This window comes from Dromiciops gliroides, chromosome 6 (genome assembly GCF_019393635.1).
Source record: "Dromiciops gliroides isolate mDroGli1 chromosome 6, mDroGli1.pri, whole genome shotgun sequence".
In the NCBI taxonomy this organism is placed as follows: Eukaryota; Metazoa; Chordata; class Mammalia; order Microbiotheria; family Microbiotheriidae; genus Dromiciops; species Dromiciops gliroides.
This window is the reverse complement of record NC_057866.1, coordinates 123556379-123581595: the sequence shown is the minus strand read 5'-3', so window position 1 is coordinate 123581595 and position 25217 is coordinate 123556379. Positions and strand designations below refer to the sequence as shown.

The following is a 25217-nucleotide window of genomic DNA, read 5'->3' as shown; positions in this document are numbered from 1 at the left end:
TCAAAGTTGATCGCCTGGCGATGGGCTGAAATGGAGAGAATAGCAGCTAGGACCAGGCAAAGGAGGCGGCGCAGAAGGAGGAGGAAGGTGGAAGGATTCTGGAGCTGCAGCAGCAGCAGCCCCTGAAAGCCGGGAGTTTTCAGAGTCCGGGAGGGGAGTCCATCGCCTTCCATCTCCTTCGAGGCGTTAGACCCGAAACAGTCAAGCAAAAAGCCAAGCGGAAAGGCAGGGGGTAGGGTTAGAGGGGCGTGGAGGGGCAGCGGCAGCAGGAGGAGGAAAAGGGGGAGAGCAGTGGCGCGCCCCTAGCCAGTGCCCGAGAGCACCGCAGCGACCAGAGGTCCGCAGCGGGAGGAGTGGATGCTGTGGGTGGGGAAGCCGGCGGAGGAGGCAGCGCCGACTCTTCGGGGGCTCCGCTGCAGCAGGCAGCGCTGGGAAGTGGGCTGGCCTGGGAGGCTGATCTAGCTTCTCCCCACCTCCTCCTCCTCTTCCTCCTCCTCCTCCAGCTCCTCCCGCAGCTGCCGCTGCTCACTCCCGCCACTCCCCACTCCCCCCTCCCCCGCCCGCCTTCCCTTCCTCCTCCCCCACCCCTTCAGCCCAGAACCAAACCAAACCGAAACCCGGACCCCGATCCGCCTCCCCCCGCCCGTCCCTCCCCGCGAGCTCTCGACCATGGGCATTTCTGTTTTCACCTTATAAAGATGGCGGTGCGGGATCACTGCAACCTTTAGACTAATGACTGTCCGAAACATCGCCTCCATCTGTAATATGGTGAGTACCAGCCGGCCTGGAGGTTGGTTTGAAGGAATGAGAAGCAAGAGGAATCAAAGGAAGCAGCCCAGTAAGAGCAAAGCTCCCCGGGGCCAAGGGCTAGGTGGAGGGTGGGGGTGGGGAGGTGGCCGTCTCCGGGCGAGGTCCGGCGGCGAGAAGGACGAAGGGCTAAAGTGGCCGGAGCGCTGGAGGAGCACGAGTAACCACGGTGGGAGAACCCTCCCGGCCCCAGCCCTCCTGCCCTCCCACCCGGGCGGTCCCGCAGGGTCCCGCCACGCTGCTGCCCCCTCCCGCGCCGAGGCTGAACCCGGCGGGCTCCGAGTGGAGGTGGGCTGGGGGTGGGGCCGAACCTCGGGCTGGCGTCTGGGGGAAACCCCAGCTCTGTGACCCCCGCCGTGGGAGAATGCGCGTCTGGAATCCCGACCCTCCCCCCGCCCCACCCCCCCCATACTCGGGGACTGCGTCGCTGAACTGCATTTCAAATGCATCGGGCATTGGCAATTTGGAAACATATGCAACAATTTAAAATAAAAGTATGCTGCAGAGCCCTCCTTTGGACTCCTGCCTCTGCGCCCGGGTTTGTTCAAACCCACTTCGTCTCCACCGAGGTGCCTCAGTCTTTCCCATCTGTGAAGGGGGGTGGGGTGGGGTGGGAGGGGGAGATACTGTTATCTGGAAATCCGAGGCATTTGAAGGCCCTCTGGTCCTAGCTGTTAAAGTGGACTGCGTAATACCGTTCAATTGTGGTTCTCCTCTTTCTCCAGCTCTTCAGCAAATATGGGGGTGGGAGGGATTGAAAAGCAGCAAGTGGAGTTATCGCTTGCCCTAAGGTGGGGCTCTGGTGCTTCCCAACAGTTACTTTAACTTGTGCCTCACCTCTCCGGTGCTTCCCTGGCCTTTGCAGGTTCTTCAAGGGCAATTTCCCCAAGTCTCTAACCCACTACCCTATGTGAGTCCCTGTGTGCACGTTGTTGGCACTGACACTCCCGCTCTGTGTCTCTGCCCTGGAGGATGCCGGCTTGCACATGGAAAGAGACTGGTATTCTCAGCCTACTAGATGCTGTTCCCCTCTGGCATTAGGAACCTCTTCTGGGTGTGCCACTCTATTTGTTTACTCTCCTGTTCCTATCAGGATTCATCCAGCCTTCCTAGGGTGTCTAGGATACTTCTGGGAACCATTGCCCTGAGTCTTTTATTATCTTTTATTTATGAATCGCCTTATTTTGAAGCTCTCTGCGAACTGGTAGAACAGGCTTCTAGTTGGAATCCGAGGAGGCTTGCATGAGAGTAGGCAAATTAAAAGTGAGACTTGAGTTGGAAGCCCCTGGGGTAAGGTGATCAGGCCTGCCCTCCCACCGCTGTCCGACTTTATCTTCTATTTCACACCTGAGATGCCAGACTAACACATGGCAAAGGGGAGAGTATTAGTGAACCCCGCTTTATCTCTAGGATGGAACATGGCACACTAACTGGTAGGCTAGCTTCAGTGGTCACTGACAATGCTTGCAAAGTATACAACAGGACTTCCCCAAAGAGAGACCAGCAATGGTTACTGACACAGAGAGAATTATAATTGGCGAGACTATAGACATCTTCTTAATTTTCATCTTCCTTCCCAGTCTTAAGGAGAGCAGGTCTCCTGCTCTTCTGTGTGTGTCATTCATGCATGAGGGAGAAAGACATTACCTGTCTAGATAATGTAAAACTCTTATTTCTTATTTGGACTTTTCATTTTTAATGGGTCCTGGTGGATACTGTTTCAACTGGGACAGGTAACAGCTTCCGAGTGAACAGTGGTCATGGGAATGAAAGAGAAATTGGCCCTTTCACGGGACACTGTAAAATGTTCCTGTGGTCTTTCCCTAGTGTCTTCTTTGCTGCAGAGCTATTCTCCACTGGGCATCCAAGGCAGGATGGCAAAGCAAGAAAGCAGAAGAGGAAGTTGACTGAAGGTTTTGGTGGGATGGTTTAGCATCTCCCCCTCCACACTCCCTTCCACCTTTATTCTTGATATAGGTAAGGGGAGTCCATGGGGTATCTTTGGCACTTGAGAACAACATGTTTCATGCTGTTCCCTATAAAATTTGAGTCTGTTTGTATTGACTGATGAACAAAATGTTGGAGGTTACACACAGTGGCCTGTGGAGTGTGCATTTGGTTGAAGAGGTGGAGTGACCAAAGCTCACCTGTCTCCATATCTTCTTACAAAGGGAGCTAATGAGGAATCAGATGTAATGGTCCTCTTTCAATTAAATAAATAGTGACGGGTAAATAAAAAATGGTGAATGCTAAAACCCTCTCTTCTAATTCCTCCTTGACTGGCCTAGCCATTTTAGCTTCATGGCTTCACTTTTCTCTGGTGTTAAAATGGAAATTATAATGCCAACCTCTGGCACAGTGGCAACTGTTACAAATGTAAACAATCTTAAGTGTCGAGTACTTTGCAAAATAAATGCTAATCAAACAAAATAATAATGTAAACAGGGAGGTGGAGTGGAAAATCATGACCACTCCCCCTTTTAAAACACAGAAGTAATTTCAGCCCCTCCCTATCTGACTGAGCCAGAGGAGAATGTTTGGTGAGCTGAGTGTACTTCTGGCTGGGATGCTGCTTTTTTTCATCTGATCAGACATAGATACTCATTGGACTTCACTTTAGGGTTTGCATTTGATGATGAATTGTTTTCAGGTAGGTCTTTTATGGGTCTCCTCCTCCTTTCATTTTTACTCTGGAATCTGTTTTTATTCATCCCTAGCTTATTCCTTGCCAAGGTGCTTGTTCAGGTCTAGTTTCAGTCCCTGTAACAAATAGCAGGCATAATTGATTGACTTTGAGGTTACATTTTGAGACAGGCTGGGTTTGGCACACTCTGAAAAGGCTGGTATGTCTTAAGGAAGGACCTAAGAGGATTTCATCTTTTTATTTGAGATTCAACTGAGCTAAGACCTGTATTGAGGAGAAGATTGCTTTTCCTGACCAAAATGAGAATAAGCAGAGGAAACACAAGAAGATTGCACCCAATATTATTCACATGATTGAGAAATAAATATCTTTTCTTCTCTACCCTACACAATTTAAATATACAATAAAGAGAAAATCCCAAAAGTTTTCCCTGTCTATTGGGAGGTTAAGGCTAGATCTTATTTGTATTAATATTTTTTTTCCCCATTTGAACTCTTGCCATAGCACTTCTTGATAAACTTGCTTAAGGAATGTCATCCTGGCCACAGTGTCTAGTTCAAAGGTAATAAAGCTTGCTTGGCTGGTGTGTTGTAACTTTCAGAATGGATTGGTTACCAAAGAATGTTGAAATAAATGTCTATGGCTGGTTAATGAAGGCTTCACGGAATCTTCAGCATAGTCAGTATCCCACAAATAGAGGAATTGAGTTTTAAAATATTGACAAATGAAAAATGAGAACCCGAGAGCTTTTCAGAAGTAGCTTTTGTTTGGAGAAGTTAAAGGCCATTCAAAATGTGACTTTAATAGACACAAATTGATTTAAATGTATCTAATCTCCATTACTGTTGGATTAGTGGTTAAAGCATGCTTTCTAAAGCCAATAGATATCAGGATGCCATATTTTCTTTATTTCTTTGAAAACCATATGATGTGCTCTGAATTGAAGGCTTTTGTTTTTAAATGGGCTTTGGTCAGAGTCAAAAAAATCTAGTAGAACAAGGGCCTTTATCCTATGTAGTTGTCTTAGGTTATGGTCTAGGACAAACCACTATACTTCTTTTAGTCTCAGTTTCTTACCATGTAAAGTGAGGAGGCATTTAATATAGACCTCTACTTGCTAAATAATCAGATATAATTAGTAAAAGGCTTTATAAAAAGAAATATTTACCTGGTTAATCAACATTTGTTGAGTGCTTTCCTAATGTAGATAGATCATTATAATATGTTGCATGCTTAAGGGGATGGCATTGGATTGAGAGGCAAGAATCCCTGATTCAGCTTGGCTCTGCCAGTTGTATGAACTTGGCAAATTCCTTCATGTCTCTGGATCTTATTTTTCTCATATGTAAAATGAGAGTATTGGATTAGGTGACCTTTAACGTCCCTTCCTTTGCTAGGATTTTTTATTGCTTTTTTCCTAAATATTAAAAATATTACTAATCCTTATCATTTATATTGTTTCCAATCGGCCCTTTTAAAAAAAGTGGACATTATTGCCCTGAAATGCCATTTTGGATACCCAGATATTGAACACCTAAAACTTACGGAATTTTTGAAAAATTCCTAAATCTAGATGGCTTCTTTGGAGATTTTTGACTCATTAGGACAAATAAAGGACTTCTCTGAGATCATAGTTGGAAAAAAATTTAAATTTAAGTAGTAGTTAATTTAGTATAGTTAGTTTCTAGTTATCCATGATATTCTTAAAATAATTAGAAACTGAGCCCACTGGATAACTGTGTTAATTTGGGAGAATCAGCTATAAGTCTTTAAAATCAACATATGGGGTTTCACCGGCCTAGTTTACTGATTTGAGAAACTGAAACCTGAAAGTGAACGGGAAATGACAGTCTAAAATATGAGAATGGAAATTGTGTTTAGGGGAGCCTCTGGTAAAATAAATGCAAATCAAATTAAATAATGTAATAAGAGGGAATTACATCTCTTCCATAAGTTGTCTTCCCCGTTCCCCCCCATAGATTCCTAGGTTCATGAACTCATGATATAAATATTAAGATATTCAACCTTTTTATATTTGGGATTTGACTAACCATACCAATGTCATCACATCAATGTGTACTGTACTTAATTTAAAAGAGGCAATACAGCCTCATTCATGTGGACTTCCCTTTTATGACATTTAATATTTACATATGCTTGAAAATAATTTATATTTATTTTTAATATTCTAGAATTTAGATTCTAATGCTTATTTTAATTGAACCAAAGTTACTTTCCCAAATTAACATTGAGTTTTTTCATTCTTGTCTTCCTCCTAATCAGTAGCTTTTTAGTTTTTCAGTCTTATTTATGTTGTGTAATATTATCTTTAAAGGGCTTTTTAAGTACTTTATAATTATCATCGTATCCATTTTGTAGAAATAGCTAAATCAAATGGCTGGCCCAAAGTTACCCAGTTAGTGGTCATTCTGCACATTTCTATACTACATGAAAGGTTAAATATTTTCCTCACCAAAACCTATGAGGTAGCTACTGTAAAAATGACTTTCCCAAGGTCACTCAGTGACCAAATCACTTTATGTTTTCTTCTTCATTTCCCACTATGGTCAGCAGTTCACATTTTACCGCTATAGTTTTGCAGGCCTGTAGTTATGGTAAAGTGAAACATTGGTTGGGTATGGAAAAAATTTGCAGTGGTTCTTAACTGCAAGAACTGAAGTATTCAGATGAACTAGGAAAGGCATATTTGAGCCTATCTATCTAAGAAATAGTCTAAGCTAACAAGTAGCCGTAGCATTGCCTTTTGGGTTCAAATTTAGCTCAAATTTAGAATTATTCATTTTTAGTTTCATGCTGATTCCAAGATGGAATCAGCTTTTAGCCCAATTGAAGGCAGTGACTTTGGATGACCATAAAAATTTAAGATGACCTATAATGTTCTGTTCAGTTCTAAATCCTTGAAGGCATAATCTGGCTGCTAGACTTCTTTCTACTATCTCCAAGGACAATTTAGTTCTTTCCAGTGCTTTGCACACAGTAGGCATTTAATAAATACTGTTGGATTGGATCTTAATGAAATACTCTGATTTTTTTCTGGTGGAAAAAAAAATCTAACTTTAGAACCAGAGAAAGAGGGAGGGAGAGGGAGAGGGAGAGGGAGACTCTAAGTGTAAAAGAGAGAAGAGTCCCAAGGAAGAGGCATGACTGTCTTGTGATAGTTAACGGGATGGGATGAAGGAGTGGTGCCTGAATGGGGAAAAGTACAAACTGGTGTAACAAAAAGATCATAGATCTTTGGACAGAAGTCAGAGTATTCCTTCCCAGTCTTTAAATGAAGGAAGTCATTATTATTCAAAACCAGATCTCATTCAGTGTTGTTAATTTTGGAAAGTAACTTTGGTCCAATTAAAATGAGCATTAGAGAAAAGTATCTTTTTAGCAGCTTATGAGACAGAAGTGCATGGCTTGTAGATTTTTCCTGTTCACTCACAAGTTTTTTGGTATCCTTTTAGGAAGTAAAGTTCAGTTATAGCCTTACTTCCACATGAGTAAATTTCAGTTGAGTTTGTTGTGATGTGACTTCCCAGTTCCTGCCTGCCTGAGCACAGATTTGTGAGAGGTAATTTTTTAAATCCACACTTTATTTTTCAGAATGTTGTATCATCTCTTGGAAATTTGTATTCTGGGTATATTGGGTTGCAAGTTACCAGCATATCCAGCTTGTGTTTAGCTCCAGGGAGCAGGTTGAAGAACACTGGGTTGATGTTGCAAAGAGGCAGGTTTAGACTCCACTTCCAGAAAACTTTCCTAACAATTAGAGTTGTCCCCAAGTAGAATGAGCATCCCTAGGGAAATAGTGGATACCCCTGCCCCCTCACTGAAGATTTTGGAGACATCTCTTGTCAGTGATATTATTTTAGTGTGGATTCTTGGTCAAGGATGTGTGGGACTAGATAGGGCTCTTCCAGTTCTGAGAAAATGTGATTCTGTTCTTTTAAATTAGGCAAATCTCTGACAATTCTAGATGTCTATATACTTTTTGAATACAGCAAAGCTACAGACATTTATTTAAATACTTCCTAGGTTCCAAGCACTGTGCAAAACACTAGCGATAGAAATAGAAGCAAAAAGATAGTCACTTTTCTCAAGGAACTTATATTCTAATGGGGAAGGACATCCTTCAAAAGGAAACTGAAAAGTTGGAAGGCAGGGGAGAAGGTACCTGCATAGAGGCATAGTGTGAATCATCAAACATTTATTAGGCACCTACTCTGTGTCAGGCACTGTGCTAAGAAAAAGGCAAAAGAGACTGTCAAGGAACTTAGTTTCATGGGAGAGACAACATGCAAGCAGATATACAAAGCAAACTATTTCCAGGATACATAGGAAATTTTTTTTTTCTGGGTGAGGCAATTGGGGTTAAGTGACTTGCCCAGGGTCACACAGCTAGTAAGTGTCAAGTGTCTGAGGCTGGATTTGAACTCAGGTCCTCCTGAATCTAGGGTTGGTGCTTTATCCACTGCACCACCTAGCTGCCTCCTTTATTTTTTTTTAAATTATTTTCCCCCCTAATTAAATGTAAAAACAATTTGTAACATTTGTTGGTAAGTTTTGATCTTCAAATTCTGTCCCTCTCTCCTTATCCTCCCCCCCAAAAGACATTAGGCAATCTGATATAGGTTATATATATGTAATCATGTAAAACGTTTCCATATTAGTCATTTTGTGTGTGTGTGTGAACTTGAACAAAACAAAAAAAAGAGAAAGTGAAAAATAGTATGCTTCAGTATGTATTCAGATGTCATCAGTTCTTTATCTGGAGGCAGATCGAATTTTTCATCATGAGTCCTTTCAGGATTGCCTTGGATCATTGTGTTGCTGAGAATAGCAAAGTCATTTATGGTTGTTCATTGTACAATGTTGCTGTTGCTGTGTACAATATCCTCTTGGTTCTATTCACTTCACTTTGTATCAGTTCATGTAAGTCTTGTAAGTCTTTTCAGATTTTTCTGAAATCATCCTGCTCATCATTTCTTACGGCACAATAATATTCCATTACAATCATATACCACAACTTGTTTGGCTGTTCCCCAAGTGATGTACATCTCCTCAACTTTCAATTCTTAGTTACTACAAACAGAGTTGCTATAAATATTTTTGTAGAAATAGGTTCTTTTCCCTTAAAAAAATATCTTTGTGATACAGACCTATTAGTGATATTGCTGGGTCAGTTCTGTAGTTCTTTGGGCATAGTTCCAAATTGTTCTTCAGAAAAGTTAGATCTTTTCACAACTCCACCAACAGTGTATGTCCCAGTTTTCCCACATTCCCTCTAACGTTTATCATTTTCCTTTTCTGTCATATTAGCCAATCTGATATATGTGAGGTGGTACCTCAGAGTTAGTTTGTATTTCTCTAATCAACAGTGATTTAGAGCATTTTTTCATTCGACTATAGATATATGCTAGACATTAAGAGGGATACAGAGTGAAAATGCAACAGCCCTTGCCTTAAAAGAACTTACTTTCTATCAGGGGAAACTCTGTGTGTGTGTGTGTGTGTGTGTGTGTGTGTGAATACATACATGCATGCATGCATGCATATATAGATATATGAAGAAGTTGATGCCAAACAAATATAAGATGAGGGGGAGCTGAGCACAGCAGTAGGGGGTTCAGAAAAGGCTGTGTTGTATATTGGAAATATTTTCTTTTTAAAGTATTTGTTAAATTCAGAATGATTTTCTTAAAGTATAAGTTAAATTCAAGGGTAATTCTAAATTAAAACAACACTGGCTATCAATTTTGTCTTTTTTTCATTCAATAAACCTTTGCCATACCTATGAGTATTCTATAGATCTTAACTTCATTTCTTGCTTTCCTTCTAATGGATAAAAGATGTATACTAGGAGGCAACAAGGGACCTTCTGGAGAACAATCCATAAATTGAATAATTGGCTCTTCAAATGACCTCATATTGGCTGAAAGGACAGCTTATCACTTATGTAATTTGTGTTGGATCATTCCATTGTTCTTTTCAGGAAGAAAAACTTGAGTCTAAGAAGTAACTCCAAAACAATGGCATTCCCACAAAGACACATACATACATTTTGCTTTAGCTAGGCTGGCGAAGTATGAAACAAATTTGTAAATATTATTTTAAGCTGTGGTTTAAATAGTCCCCTTAGAGCTGGGTCAGGAGAGATTAGGGGATTAGGTGCTAGCAAACCCTGTTCTAACCTGTTCCTTAGAAACTGCAGCCGCAGCCTGGTCGGACCAACTTCTCACCGGCCCCATTGTGGAAAAAAAAAAAAAATGGCAATGAGTCTTACTTTTGCCCCAAAGCACTTTTCTAGCCCTACTTTTTCCAAAATGAACCTAAGGTTTCATAATGAGAATGGAATAATAAAGCATAATATGTCATGATGAGTTTTGTATTATCTTCAGCTTTTCTAGAACACAATTGTGCTGTTTTAAACAAATAGGAAAGAAAGGAGTAAAAAGATATTGGTGGCGCTTTTTATTATTATTTCTTTTTTGCAGGGCAATGAGGGTTAAGTGACTTGCCCAGGGTCACGCAGCTAGTAAGTGTCATGTGTGTGAGGCTGGATTTGAACTCAGGTCCTCCTGAATCCAGGGCCAGTGCTTTATCCATATCCAGCTGCCCCACTGGTGTTTTTTCTTTGGACAAGTCACTTTCACTTTTTCAGGTCTGTTTCCTCTTTTCTAGAGTGAGTGGGTTAAACTAGATCAGGGTGTTTTTTGTTTTGTTTTTACATTTTTGTGTGTGTCCTGGAACCCTTAGGCAATCTGGTGAAGCCTGTGGACCCCTTCTGAGAATAATCACAGGTGGGGTAGTGGATAGAGCCCTGGGCCTAGAGTCAGGAAGACTTGAGTTAAAATGTGGCCTCAGACACTTACTAGATATGTGACCCATGGCAAGTCACTTAACCCTGTTTGCCTCAGTTCCCTCATCTGTCAGATGAGCTAGAGAAGGAAATGGCAAACCACTCCAGTTATCGTTGCCAAGAAAACTCCAAATGGGGTCACAAAGAAATCAGCTGAAACAAGTGAACAACAACAAAAAGAATTTTATTCTCATCGAAGCTCTCAGACCCTTTGATATCTATCTAAGATGCAGATATGTTTGATTCACATTTTACACATGAAGATTTTTCATCTGTAAAATGATGGGGTTGTACTTGATGGCTTCTAAAGGCCCTTCCATCTATTCATCTATGGTCCTATGGTGATGGAAGGTCTTAAGACACCAGTCAGGAGCTCAGTCCTTTGTGGCCATGGGGAATAGTAAGATGACTGTGTATACATCTGATTACTCCAGTTACTTCTGAGGACCCTAAATAACTATTTTAAGCATCAAAAGCCATTTAAGCAAGGTGTTCCAGCTGAGTGATAGACACCATTCACTATTCTTCCCAAGATCGTGAATGGACAGTTAGGGTCTTGTTTCCTAAATATGAATGACTGAATTTTTCTGTGTTCAGTTTTTGGAGGCAGTGTTGAATTTTGAAGGATAGTGGTTTGAAAATAGTAACTTGATAAGAAGATATTGGGTTTGTAAAGAATTTGAATGACTGTGCCTGCTAGTGTAGAAATGTATTCTAAGTAAAGAGAGTACTTTTTTTTTTTTGGGCGGGGCAATGAGGGTTAAGTGACTCGCCAGGGGTCACAACAGCTAGTGTCAAGTGTCTGAGGCTGGATTTGAATTCAGGTCCTCCTAAATCCAGGGCTGGTGCTTTACCCACTGCGCCACCTAGCTGTCCCCAGAGAGGACTTTTTTTAAATTTTTTTTTTAGTGAGGCAATTGGGGTTAAGTGACTTGCCCAGAGTCACGCAGCTAGTAAGTGTTAAGTGTCTGAGGCTGGATTTGAACTCAGGTACTCCTGACTCCAGGGTCGGTGCTCTATCCACTGCGCCACCTAGCTGCTCCAAAGAGAGGACTTTTAATGAGATGAAAAATGTAATTGTCGGTATGTATTTGGCAAAAAACTTCTAATAACCCTTCAAGATATGATACATTTCTCCTTTCCCTAGTAATGAGGCTATTTCACGTAGCCTAAAACATTTAGTCATGTGCTTAGTTTAGAAATCTGTGTTTTGGTACAGACTGTTAAGTGTTACTGGCTGGAGAACTACGTGGATCAGATAAACTCAGTTGCTTTAAAATGTTTAGCTGTTTTTCTGAAGGAAAATAGAGAAATAATTGGGAGGGGGGAGGACTTTCACATCTCTGCTCTTCTACTTTGAGGGGCTTGGGGCAAGAATAATTTTTTGGGTTATTTCAGATGAAAAACCTCTCCAAAGATATGCTAGTTATGGAATCTCTGACCCAGAGAGAGAGGCAGCATGGTGCAGTAGAAAGAAGGCTGGATCTGCAACTCTAGGACCTGGTTCAAATCCTTCCATTTTAACTCTACAACCTGTGTGACCTTGGGTGACTTGATTAATCTCTGGAATTCTGAAGTACTTGTCTGCAAATGAATGGAGTTGCCTTTAGTAGGTGACTGCTAGCGTCTGTTCTAGCTCTACATCTATGATCTTTAATTCATTCCCCAAAAGAATTCAGATACATTCACCGTAGCAATGAGTTAGGTTGGAGTATGAGGGAATCAGGCAAGGATGGCCAATAAATAAGTTTCGTCATTTAGGGGACATGGGGAAGGTCTGAGAGTTCCCGTGCTATCCTGTTTCCTGTGATCACTGCCCAAACAACTTTATGTTTTTTGATTTCCTCGAGTGAAATAAACATAATTAATTCTGCTTTGAAGGAAATCAGCAAAATCTGACTAAGGATTATAGAGTAATTGCTTAGTAACAGATAGAATGTACTTTGTAACAAGTAAAGTGGAAGCACATTTGGCTATTTCACTTTTAAGTTAATGGCTGTTTCTAACGATTGTTTTGACCTGTGCCTGCAAGGAATGCATTTTCTGAGCTTGGTCCCCCACCCTAGTTAGGTCTGCTGACCAAAGCCTCTAGGCATTCTTCAATTCTGTTTTCTCCTTGTTCCTTTCTGATCTCGACTTATTCTACTGTATCTCATGTCCTGGGGCCGTCTTTTTTGGCAGGAGTTTTTTTTTTTAGCTCAGGTGCATGAGGCAGAGACCATTAACGGAAGTCTGGTCAGTGAATTTCCTCAACACCTGCTGTTTTTCATATCCACAAATAATTAAGATTTGGAAATGTTATGGTGGAAAGTCTTGCATTTACATGGATTGGCTCCTTGTTACAGCCTGGAAAGACTATGATGCAATGGCCTGGGGCTCTCTGGTTTGGGTTTTACCACTAATTGGCAGTATTACTTTAAGCAAATGTCTTACCATCTCTGGGTTTCAGGTTCTTCATTTATAGAACAGGAATAAATATTCCCTGTCTCTACTTGTGTTACAAGTGTGTTGTGAAGATAAAATGAAATAGTGAGATATGAAGATGATTTATGCTGAATACATAAAGGATCTGTGATTGTGTCGATGTGGGGGATACCAACCTATCTGTGACTTAAAAGACAGATCATAGGGTGCTTTTTGAGGCCCTTGGAGAACCAGTGGCAACGGTCACACACAAATAAGTGTCAGTAGGCGATTTAAACCTGGGTCTTTCCAAATGCAAACCTAATACTCTATCTGTGAGGACAGGCCACTTTAAAAAGTTTTGTTTTGTTTTGTTTTGAAAGCAAAGGCAAAGTGGTAACAGAGCCCAATTTCCTTAACTTTTTGTTTGTTTTTGGCTGGTAATGAGGGTTAAGTGACTTGCCCAGGGTCACATAGAAAAGTGTCAAGTGTCTGAGGTCGGATTTGAACTCAGGTCCTCCTGAATCCAAGGCCGGTGCTTTATCCACTGCATCACCTAGTTGCCCTCTACCTTAACTTTTACCTTATTTATTGCTAGCCTTCAGTGATGACTGTTATCAGATAAGTATAGTCAGAAACAAGAATACCACAGAATATAGTGTTAAATACTTAACATATTTTTTAAAATTTTCCTCAGTTCAACACGGTTCTATTTACAGAAGTTAATAACATTTCAAGTATACCGTTTGGTTTATATCATTGTAAATGATATTGCATATAGGCATATTCCTGATTTGCTTTCTTCATAAGTACTGAAGAGTAAAGTTAAAAATAGAAATTAAAAATTTTCCCAGTTAGATCTTTTTTCTGAGGATAATTCTATAATCAAATCACATTAGTACAGCATTTCATTTCAAGATTTTCCTGGATCGTATCCTCTAAACCAGATTAAAGTGAATGATGTTGACATTTCCCCCCTTGTATTGTCTACTAGTCAGGAAAACCTGAGTTACCTGAATTGAAATCCACTCTCGGGCTTTACTAGCTGTGTGACCCTGGGCAAGTACTTAACTCTGTTTGCCTCAGTTTCCTTATCTGAAAAATGAGCTGGAGAAGGAAATGGCAAATCACTCCAGTTATCTTTGTCAAGAAAACCCCAAATGGGATCATGAAGAGTCATACGTGAATGAAAAATGACTCATCAAACATCACCTATAACCTTTTTGGTTCTACTTCTTTCAAAGTGACTAATATCCTGTGAAAATGTGTACACCACACATTACTTTATCTCCTTGGTTGTTTACAATAAAAGTAGTCTGGATGTGTTACTCAGTGTGGTGGATGGTTAGTGGAAAGTGAGCATTGTTCTGGGTATTGAGCTTACATATTTCAACTGATAGAGCCAGCAGCCAAACTGGATTTGTTCAGGAATACCATTTTTTACCATTTACGTGACTTTTTGCACGTTATCCCAAAATTTATCATTTTGGAATTACCTCAAAATCTCATATTAAAAAGATAATATCTCAGATTGGGTTAGAGTTGGGCATCCCCTAGATGTACTTATTTCAGTAATTCTCTATTTCTTCAGTTTTTAAAAAAAACTTATATGCAGAGCTTTTGTGCACCTAGGGCAAGGGGATGAGTGGGGCTGGAGAAGCTCACTTGGCATATATGTACGTGGGAATTATGTGGTGAAAGGGAAATACTTCCTGGAAGAGTACTTTCAGTGTTGGAGCTGAGCCTAGTTGCTTTGTCTTAGTTATACCTGTGGTTACATGGTTGAGTTTTTTCTTCCCTCACCTCCATTCTTTTCATTCCTTTATTTATTTTTTTTGGAAAAGTAATAGAGACTAATGAGGAAATTTGTTTTGTTTGATTATTATGCACATTTGTTACAAGGTTGTGCCCCTTCCCCCCAAATTGAGGGGAGATGTAGAAAGAAGAGAAAACATTTTTTAAATTAAAAAAATTATAGAATTCATTATTTCCCTTAATAACTCTTGGGATCAAATGGTCCTGAACTAGTTGAACCTTTGTCTTTTTCTCTTTTTTTTTTTTTTTGATGAGGCAGTTGGGGTTAAGTGACTTGCCCAGGGTCACACAGCTGGTGTCAAGGGTCTGAGGCCGAATTTGAACTCAGGTCCTCCTGAATCCAGGGCTGGTGCTCTATCCACTGCGCCACCTAGCTGCCCCTGTCTCTAATTTTCTCAAAGGGGACACAACACATAGATTGTTCAGGGGTTTTAGATAGATCTATTTGCAGTGTGGTTTTTTCTTTAAATTCTTTTGTATTCAAACATGTAAGCGATTTTGGGTTCTCTTTCCTCAGAAAATGCCTGAATCCAGAGTTTCAAACAAGTAGGATAAGAGGAGGTAAATGCCTTAATTTTTTAAAGTACCATTTTTTTGCGTGTGAAACTAACTTTTATACAATAACACGGGTTTTTTTTTGGTGTGTGAGATTAACTTTTATACAACAAAAAGTCAATTAAACCTAATATGTAACTAATTAAACTTTGAAAAATCTGTATATATCTGTAATAATAGTTATTTTTTTCCCACTTGGCCACATTTTATTATCTCTGTCCACACTGTCCACATTTGTAGACATAAAATCCACAAATTTAACGTGAACAAAAATGTAAAGAAAATGATGTAATTGTAGCTGGGTAATCTTGGGTGTCACGGGGGAAGTAGGTGGTGGGGTCCTTAGGCATTCCTCTTTGTCCATTTTTTAGTTAGTAGGCCAGTTTAAACTTTAAGAATCCCAAATTCCTTGATATGCCCCAACCCCATATCATTGGGCAAGTCACTCTCAAAATAAAAAGTTTCAGAGCAAATATAGTTTGCATCAGTTGAGGGAATTTTCTCACTTGGAGTTACAGGTCCAGCCCAAAACAGAAATATAATTATAGTTTGTGTGTGTGTGTGTGTGTGTGTGTACTGATATTCTGGGTCTTTTTTTTTCACTTTGCATTATTCTGAATAATTTTCTTTCATATTTAAAATATGTCCATATTTTTATTTTTAAATTCAGTCTATCAGTAAACTTTTATTAAGTACTTACAATAAATCCAGGCACTGTGCTAAAAGCTGAAGCTATAAAAGGAGGCAATTCTGTTATTATTTTATTATAATTTTCCCTTACATTCCATTTCCTTACCCAAATCCTCTCTTTAACTCCTCAAAATGTAGTTTCCAACCTCACCATTGTACTGAAAATGGTCTCTTGAAAGTCACCAGTGAACTCCTAATCCCCAGTACTTGTTCTTTTGACCAGGCTAGTGATCACCATCCTTCTGGATACTTATTCTTCCTGTAGCTTCACAAACATCACACTTTCTTGTTCTATTTCTTTAACCACTCTTCCATCTCCTTCATTAATGTTTCCTCTTCTCAACTCCCTAAGGTGAAAGTGCCCATGATGTCATAGGTCCATCTAATGACCAGGTTTTCCAGTTTTTACCCAAGGGAATTCTATCCATCTCTCTTGGCTAGGCTTCACCCTATCTAGGTGGCTCCAGCCCCACCACATTGTACTTTGATCATCTTCCTGCCATACTACTACTCACATATCACTACCCTGTTCCTTCACACCTCTTGTTCTTTGAACAATAATCATACTACCATTACCCTTCTTAGAAGGGATGTCAGACTGACTCTCTCTGTCTCTCTCTCTCCATATATGTGTGTGTGTGTGTGTGTGTGTGTGTGTGTGCGCGTGTGTGTATGTGTATGTATGTGTGTGTATACATATATATATGTAGATAGATAGATATAGATAGATATGCAGATCTCCTCTCTCTCCTGAACTCCAGTCCCACTGGTATTGGACATTCCAAATCAGATATTCCATAATCATCTTAAACTCAGCATGTTCAGAGCAGAACTCATTGTTTTTCCTTTGAGGCTACCACCCTCCTCCCAGTCACCTATTTTCTTTTCTTTTCTTTTCTTTTCTTTTCTTTTCTTTTCTTTTCTTTTCTTTTCTTTTCTTTTCTTTTCTTTTCTTTTCTTTTCTTTTCCTTTCTTTTCTTTTCTTTTCTTTTCTTTTGCTGAGGCAATTGGGGTTAAGTGACTTGCCTAGGGTCACACAGCTAGTAGTTGTTAAGTGTCTGAGGTCAGATTTGAACTCAGGTCCTCCTGAATTCAGGGCCAGTGATCTATCCACTGTGCCACCTAGCTGCCCCCCAGTCACCTATTTTCAAAACCTTTTTGCCATCCTTGTCTCCTTCCTTATTCTTACTCACCCCACATATCTAGTAGTCATTCATCAAATCTTGTCACCTCTTTCTGTACAACATTCCTCAGTTCCATCCTTTCCTCTCCATTTATATAACCATGACCCTAGTTAAGGCTTCTCCTCACTCCAATCCATTCTCTACATGATTGCCAAAGTGATTTTCCTAAATCACAGGTAGGCCTGACCATGTCCACCTCACACTTCCCTAACAATAAAATCCAATGATTTTTTATTATATCTGGAATCAAATATAAACTCCTCTGGCATTTAAAGCTCTTCACATCCTGGTCCCTTCTTATATGTTCAGTCTTCTTACACCCATTATTCCCATATACATATTGTACAGTACAGTCATATTGGCTTACTTGTCATTCCAAATAAAGGCTCCATCTTCTATGTCTTTGTACTTGTGTCTTCAGTGGGTAGAATTTATTTTCTCCTTCCTTCTGCCTCTTACAATTCCTGGTCTCAGCTCAGGCGCCACATTCTACATTAAGCCTTTCTTGATCTCTTTCCTCCTCCACTCATTTCATAACCTTTGCACTTATATGTGTCGTACTTTCCTCTATTGTGTAGGAACTCTCTGTATTTGTATATCCAGTACCCAGCATAGTGGGGCATCTGGATGGTAGAGTGGATAGAGTGCTGGCCCTGGAGTCAGGAAGACTCATCTTCATGAGTTCTTATCTGGCCTCAGACACACTTACTAGCTGTGTGATCCTGGGCAAGATACTTAACCCTGTTTGCCTCAGTTTCCTCATTTGTAAAATGAGCTGGAGAAGGAAATGTCAAAGCACTCCAGTATCTTTGCCAAGAAAACCCCAACATGGGGTTACAAAGAGTCAGACATGACTGAACAACAGCTGAACAGCATAGTGCCTGGGACACAATAAGCACTTGATAAATGCTTTTCATTCATTCATTCATTCATTCATTCATTCATTCATTCATTCATGCATGCACGCACGCATTTGTCTGTCCTTTTTGCCTAATTGTCTCTGCCAGAATTACCATGAAGCAAACTGTGTTCTTAAACCTCTTCTTAGGGAGCTGCATTTGCTATTCCCCTAGGGTAGTGCCTTAGTTAGCTGTTAGGCTACCAACCTCATCTACTCTGTTTCATGCAATATCAGAGTCGGAGGGGACTTGAGGCCACGTAGTCCTAGCTATAAGAAACCAGAATCTCCTGAGAAGCATTTTCCATATGAGGTATGTGTTGTCCATGTAGGTTGTGTCCACATGGATTGTCTAAATTCAGTTGGAAGAGGAGACTTTGTTTCCTGTCTAACGAAGAGCAGGAGGTATAACCTGGGTTTTATGAACTGTTGAGGTAAGACTCTGTTTTGGTGGCCGGAAGGACCAGGACTGCTCAACATTGAATGCTTGCATAAGAAGTGGAGTTGCCAGGAGAATTAGGGAGAAGAATTTTTCTTCTTCCTGCTTTGAGAGAAGACACAAGTGGTTCCAGATCCTACTGAGGGAGGACCCTGTGGAGTAGAACAAGCTTTGGGAAGGCAGCTGGTGCCCCAACATGTCGTTTTCCCAAAATCTGTTCTCTTTTTCTCTGGTTTCTCTACCTAGAGGGTTTGCAATCACTTGTGTCTTTTTTTTGAAGCAGGAAAGAAAAAGGACTCTTTCCAAGCTCTGGCTCCTACTTCTCCCCTCACAAAGGCGTACTGTGTTGGGTAATCAGTCTCTCCATGGGGTTTTGAAGCCTGCATTACTTCAACAAATGGATCATCCAACCATTGTTTGATGACCACCTCCAGGAAGGGGGAGAACCCAGAATCTCCTGTGGCAGCCCATTTCACTTAGGAATAACTATTAGGGTGTTTTTTCTCAGAAACAAGCCTAAACCTGCCTCTCTGCACTTGCTTCCATTACGATTTGTTCTGTCCTTTAAGTCTAAGCAGAATAAGTCAAATTCCTTTTTATTTTTTAAAGTACTAACTCTTTTAATACTTGAAATTCAGTTTTCAAGTTTCTTTGAGCCTTCTTTCTCTAACATGCACTGAAGGGTGGGGACAAAGCAAAAACAAAAATCGTCCCTGCCATCAGGAACTTACATTTTAATAGGGGAGACAACAGCTACATTAAAAAGCAGTAAAAAGTATATACATTAAAAAGTACACGGGGGCGGCTAGGTGGCGCAGTGGATAAAGCACCGGCCCTGGATTCAGGAGTACCTGAGTTCAAATCCGGCCTCAGACACTTAACACTTACTAGCTGTGTGACCCTGGGCAAGTCACTTAACCCCCATTGCTCCACAAAAAACAAAAACAAAAAGTATATACAAGATACACGCAGAATTTGGGGAAGATTGCTTTAGAAAGGGGAAGGCATCAACCTCTGGGGATACTGGGAAAAGGACCTTCTCTAGAAGATGGCATTTGAGTAGAGTCTTATCTTTTTTTTTTTGGTGAGGCAGTTGGGGTTAAGTGACTTGCCCAGGGTCACACAGCTAGTTGAGTAGAGTCTTGAAGGGAACCAAGAAGGTGATGAGCGCCTGAAGAAGAAATTACATGAGTGGAGAGAGAGGACATACCTGAGGGAAGTTGTGTCAGAGCAAGACAAGAAGTCATGGCCATTCTTAGCCTGACATTCAAGGACCCCCCCCCCCAATAGTAAAATCCTTATCCAGTGATCCTCAGGTGCTTCCTCTGGGCCATACTGCCCATTCTCATTGTTCCTTGAAACCAGTGCTTAGATATTTATTTAGGTGATTTCCCACGTAGGGCAGCCAGAGGACCTGGGTTCATATCCCACTTCTGAATGCTGTTAGGAAAGTTGATTCTCTTCTCTGGGCCTCAGTTTCTCCATTGTAAAGGGGTTGATCTAGACCAGATTTCCTTTTTTTTTTTGCAGGGCAATGAGGGTTAAGTGACTTGCCCAGGGTCACACAGCTAGTAAGTGTCAAGTGTCTGAGGCCTAATTTGAACTCAGGTCCTCCTGAATCCAGGGCCTATGCTCTATCCACTGAGTCACCTAGCTGCCCCTTGGTGTTATCTTTAGTTTTATTTTATGTTTCCTTGGGTGACCTATATCTTGCCCACTGGACTCCAGTGATTTTGGAGGAGAGAGTGAGGCTGATGACTTTGTACAGCTCTGCCTCACTTAAATCCAGTTCACTTACATGCAAGTGAAGACAGCAGCTCCTGATGTCGTTGGTCCTCTTTGAGAATGAAGGATGAACAACAACAACTTCCTTGAGTAAAGTTGTAGTGTTTTGTGGAAATCTTTGAGAAAAGGACGTATGTGTTCCCTTTCTAAAAGGATTTGAAGGGTGTATCCCTGGGTCAGGGGTCTGACTGTTAAGACTTCTTATGGTTCCTTCAATCTCCTTAATCCTTTGATTCTCAGGAAAACCTTTGAGGGCAGGGCTGTTGGAATCAGCCTTTACCTGACTGTCCTGTATTCTGATTCATTGACTGTGGACTGTCAGTGGAACCTTGGATAATTGTCTTCCCTCTGCCTCAATTTGTTCATATGTTGAAAAGACTGACATCCATCAAATTGCTATGAAGACTAATTAGTTAGCAGTTATTATAAAGTGCTTTGAAAATATGAGTGTTTAATGGGTCATCTCCTAACATATTTTTTTCTTTTCTACTTGGGGGAACATAGATAGAAATTCATGCAATTTCCCAGCAATATTCATCCCCTTCTCACATGGCTCCCCCCAGATTCATGGTTTGTCCCAATGACAAACTACATCCCAGCATGCCTGTTTTGTTTTTTTTTAAGCCTACCGTTTAAGTCTACTGTCCTTGTTGTTTGTTGTCCTTGTCCTTTGTTGTTATTTTTCTGCTCATATCAGGGAGAAGCAGCATGGTGAGATGGAAAGGATAATGGCCCTGGGAGTCAGGATATGAGGCATCTAATCCTACTCCCTGCTGCTAACTTATCTGGAGAACTGTGGACAAGTCTCTTTCCCCTTTTCAGACTTCAGTTTTTCCCTTCAGCAAAATGAGGAGTTCCAAGACTATTCTTCCTCTTTTCTTTTTTCCCCCCTTTTTTTCCTTTAGTTTTTTTGCAGGCAATGAGGGTTAAGTGACTTGCCCAGGGTCACACAGCTAATAAGTGTCAAGTGTCTGAGGTCAGATTTGAACTCAGGTCCTCCTGAATCCAGGGCCGGTGCTTTATCCACTGCGTCACCTAGCTGCCCCTATTCTCGCTCTTTTCAATAGTTTGTCTGATGTTTTTGTATGATTTGCTTGAGTTACATGCTTATAACTCATTGCTCTTCTTGTCCTTTCCACCCTGTACAGTGGCATTCTTTGATCTCAGTTGAGTTTTAGTTTGTTGCAAAGAAGAAGACTTATTAGTATTCTTAGTTTGCTTTTGTAGTACAAATTGAATCACAATATTCTTTATTTCCCTTCGAGGCCCATCTCATCCACTTAGACATCCTAGTTGCATTATAGCTTATGTTACTTAGCAACAGCCACAATGTTTTTAGATGTGCTCTTTAAAAGCTAATCTTACCAACTCATCTCTGGGGCTTATTACAGTTCAGAGTCCATATTTTCTGAATGGTTACCATACGTTTACTGGCAGAAATATGAACTCTAGACTTTTTTCTGTCTTTAGATGCTTGATTTTCTCTGTTGAAATATAAAACAATCATGGATTATTCTAGTTTTATGTCGAGTTCCTCTACCAGAATATAAAAGTCATTATTTTAGCATTTCATATTTGTTTTCTTTGTTTTTTGTTATTTTTGCGGGGCAATGAGGATTAAGTGACTTGCCCAGGGTCACACCGCTAGTAAGTATCAAGTGTCTGAGGCTGGATTTGAACTCAGGTACTCCTGAATCCCCGGCCATGCTTTATCCACTGTGCCACCTAGCTGCCCCCATATTTGTTTTCTAATGAAACTTTCCCTGTATACATACATGAAACAATTGGTTCTCAACATATTTCAATCCTGAGTCTGAGGATAAAAATATGTGAGAGATTAATTTGTAATCAGGGAAAAGCTCTAACCCATACTGGTAAGAAAAAAATTTGCTTTCAAATATGTTCATCATTGATGAAACTAGTTCTTTGTACTCTCTTTGCCTAAGGCAAAAATGAAGTTGAAAATGGGGGACAGACACATTAAGAGGTTATGGAGAGACTGAGCTAAGGAGATAGAGAAGGAATGGTTGAGAGGGAGAAGAAGAACCAGTAGAGTTGACGTGTTTCTAAATCTGAGGACGGAGAGGGCGTCCAATAGGAGGGGGGTGATCAGGAGTGACAAGCTACAGGAAAATCAAGAAAAATGAATAGTGACAAAGGGCCTGACCCTTAAGTAGCAGGGTCATTGGTCATCTTTGAGAGAAATTTCTATAGAATTGTAGGAGTAGAAGCCGGGTGGAAAGTGGAGAGGAGAGTAAGTAGGAAGCAAATTGGATTATTGGGCACAGGCAGGTCTTTTCCCTCACCTCATTTGACAGAGAAGAGGAAGGAGAGAGATGAGATGGTAGGGTAGTTGAGTGGGCTAGATGGACAAGGAAAGATTGTTTGAGGATTGTTGAAACTTGAATGCTTTTGTAGGCAGAGGGGAAAGAGCCAGCATAGAGTAGGGTATTAAAAATGTATGAAAAAGTTGATGTGACTCAGAATAAGGTCTTGAAGGAGGCAGGAGGAAAGAGGAAGGTCAAGGGGCCAGGTAGTTGGATTATCCTTAATGAATAGAAGGTTATCTCTTCAGGATCAGAGGCAGAAAGAAAAGTGATAATTCTGGTATATTTTGAGGATGGAGGAAACAGGCTGGATGATAAGTCTGTGTGTGAGGGAAACCTGATGGGGTGGTGTTTAGCAGCTAGGTGGTAGGGTAGATGGAGTGCCAGGCCCGTAGTAAGAAAGACCAGAGTTTAAATGTGGCCTCAGACACTTACTTGCTGTGTGACCCTGGGCAGGTTACTTAACCCTGTTTGCCTCAGTTTCCTCATCTGTAAAATGAGTCTAGGAAAGAAATGGCAAACCACTCCAGTATCTTTGCCAAGAAAACCCCAAGGGAGGTCATGAAGGATTGGACACTACCGAGCAACAGCAATAAGTGGCATACTATAAATCAGCAGTAAGATAGAGCAACCATTAAGAAGGAAGGAAAGGGGGTGACTAGGTGGCACAGTGAATAGAGCACCGGCCCTGGAGTCAGGAGTACCTGAGTTCAAATCCGGCCTCAGACACTTAACACTTACTAGCTGTGTGACCCTGGGCAAGTCACTTAACCCCAATTGCCTCACTTAAAAAAAAAGGAAGGAAGGAAAGAAGCACTTATTAAGTGCCTGCTGGGTGCCAGTATTTTACAAACATTATCTTGTTTAATTCTCAAAACAACCCTAGAAGGGAAATCTTCCCGACTCCAGACCCAGCACTCCCTCCACAGCGCCACCTAGATGCCATAAAAGCTACTGTCATCTTACAATGCAATAACAGAAGTGTGATGTGCAGAACCAGGGAGATAAGAGTCCTATCAATTTCTGCCCTGGTAAAAAAATCACATCTAAAAAATATCTGCCCTGATTCTAGGCAACACATTTTCAAACCGTCATTGACCCACACAGGAACGGTTTTCTGTCTGTACTTCCCCTAGTTTGTACATTGTGTAATTGGTTTTTTGAACCCAAGTGTAGAACTTCACACGTATCTGATGAATCTTATTCTTTTTGGCTTCAGAATACTGTTGTTGCCTGTCAAGACCTTTAGAACAGTCATCTTTGTGTCTAACCTAATGAATTTGAGGATCAAATGAGATAATATTTCTAAAGTGATTAGCACAGTGCTTAGCACATAGTAAATAAGAGCTATATAAATGTTGTTCTTGGAAACTATGTTGTACATATGTCAGTGGGAGGGCACTGAGGGAAGACTTAGGGATATTACGATATGTTCAGTAAATATTTGTGGAATTGTCCAATGGAAGAAGGGTTAGACAATGTTCTGCGTGGTCCCAGATGACAGGGCTAATTGGTTAATTACAGGAAACTGGATTTCAGCTTAGTATAAAGAAAAGCTTCTTAAGAAGGAGGCTTATTTATTAATTTTTTTAATTAAAATTTTTTTTTAATTTAATTTTATTTTTTTCCAGTTACATATTCCATATAAGGATTTTTACACAGGATTTTTAGTTCCAAATTTTTCTTTTCTCCCCCCTCCCTTCCCTCCCTCCTCCCCAAGTCGGAAAGCAGTCTGATATAGGTTGTATATGTACAGTCACATCAAACATTTCTACATTAGTCATCTTGTGAAAGAAGAATCAGAGCACAAAGGAAAAACCTAAACAAGAAGGAAAAAAACCCCACAGTCCAAAGGTAGAAACAGTATGATTCAATCTGCATTCATAATTCACAGGTTTTTTTCTGGATGTTGAGAATACTTTCTATCACGAGTTCTTTGAAACCATTTTGGATTGTTGCACTGCTGAGAAGAGCCAAGTCTATTCCCATTGTTCATCACACAATGTTGCTGTTATTGTGTACAATGTTCTCCTAGTTCTGCTCCTCTCAGTTAGCATAAGTTCATGTAAGTCCTTCCAGGTTTCTCTGAACTCCTTGCTCATCGTTTCTTACAGCACAATAGTATTCCATTACATTCATAGACCACGATTTGTTTAGCCATCCCCTATTGATGGGCATTCCCTCCATTTCCAATTCTTTGCCACCACAAAGCGAGCTGCTATAAATATTTTTGTACACGTGGGTCCTTTTCCCTTTTCTATGGTCTTTTTGGGATACAGACCTAGCAGTGGTACCACTGGGTCAAAGGGTACGAACAGTCCCATAGGCCTTTGGGCATAGTTCCAAATTGCTCTCCAGAATGGTTGGATCAGGGGCAGCTAGGTGGCGCAGTGGATAAAGCACTAGCCCTGGATTCAGAAGGACCTGAGTTCAAATCCGGCCTCAGACACTTGACACTTACTAGCTATGTGACCCTGGGCAAGTCACTTAACCCTTTTGCCCCACAAAAAAACCCCAAAATAGAATGGTTGGATCACTTAACAGCTCCACCAACAATGCATTAGTGTTCCAATTTTCCCACAGCTTCTCCAACATTTATTATTTTCTTTTTTTGTCATATTAGCCAATCTGATAGGTGTGAGGTGGTAACTCAAAGTTGTTTTAATTTACATTTCTCTGATCAATAGTGATTTAGAGGGGGCAGCTAGGTGGTGCAGTGGATAGAGCACCGGCCCTGAAGTCAGGAGTACCTGAGTTCAAATCTGGCCTCAGACACTTAACACTTACTATCTGTGTGACTCT

The 25217-nt window shown here is 40.8% G+C and overlaps 1 protein-coding gene across 2 annotated transcripts in view; it reads left to right on the top strand.

The window, feature by feature from the left end:
• Positions 1–593: 593 nt before the first annotated feature.
• USP46 (ubiquitin specific peptidase 46) overlaps positions 594–25217 on the top strand; it is a 77887-nt gene continuing 53263 nt past the window's right edge. For both annotated transcript variants that reach the window (XM_043971421.1, XM_043971419.1), the window contains exon 1: positions 594–768. In XM_043971421.1, coding sequence (XP_043827356.1) covers positions 733–768 — 36 coding nt within the window. In that variant the 5' untranslated portion in view covers positions 594–732. The remainder of the gene's footprint in view (positions 769–25217) is intronic.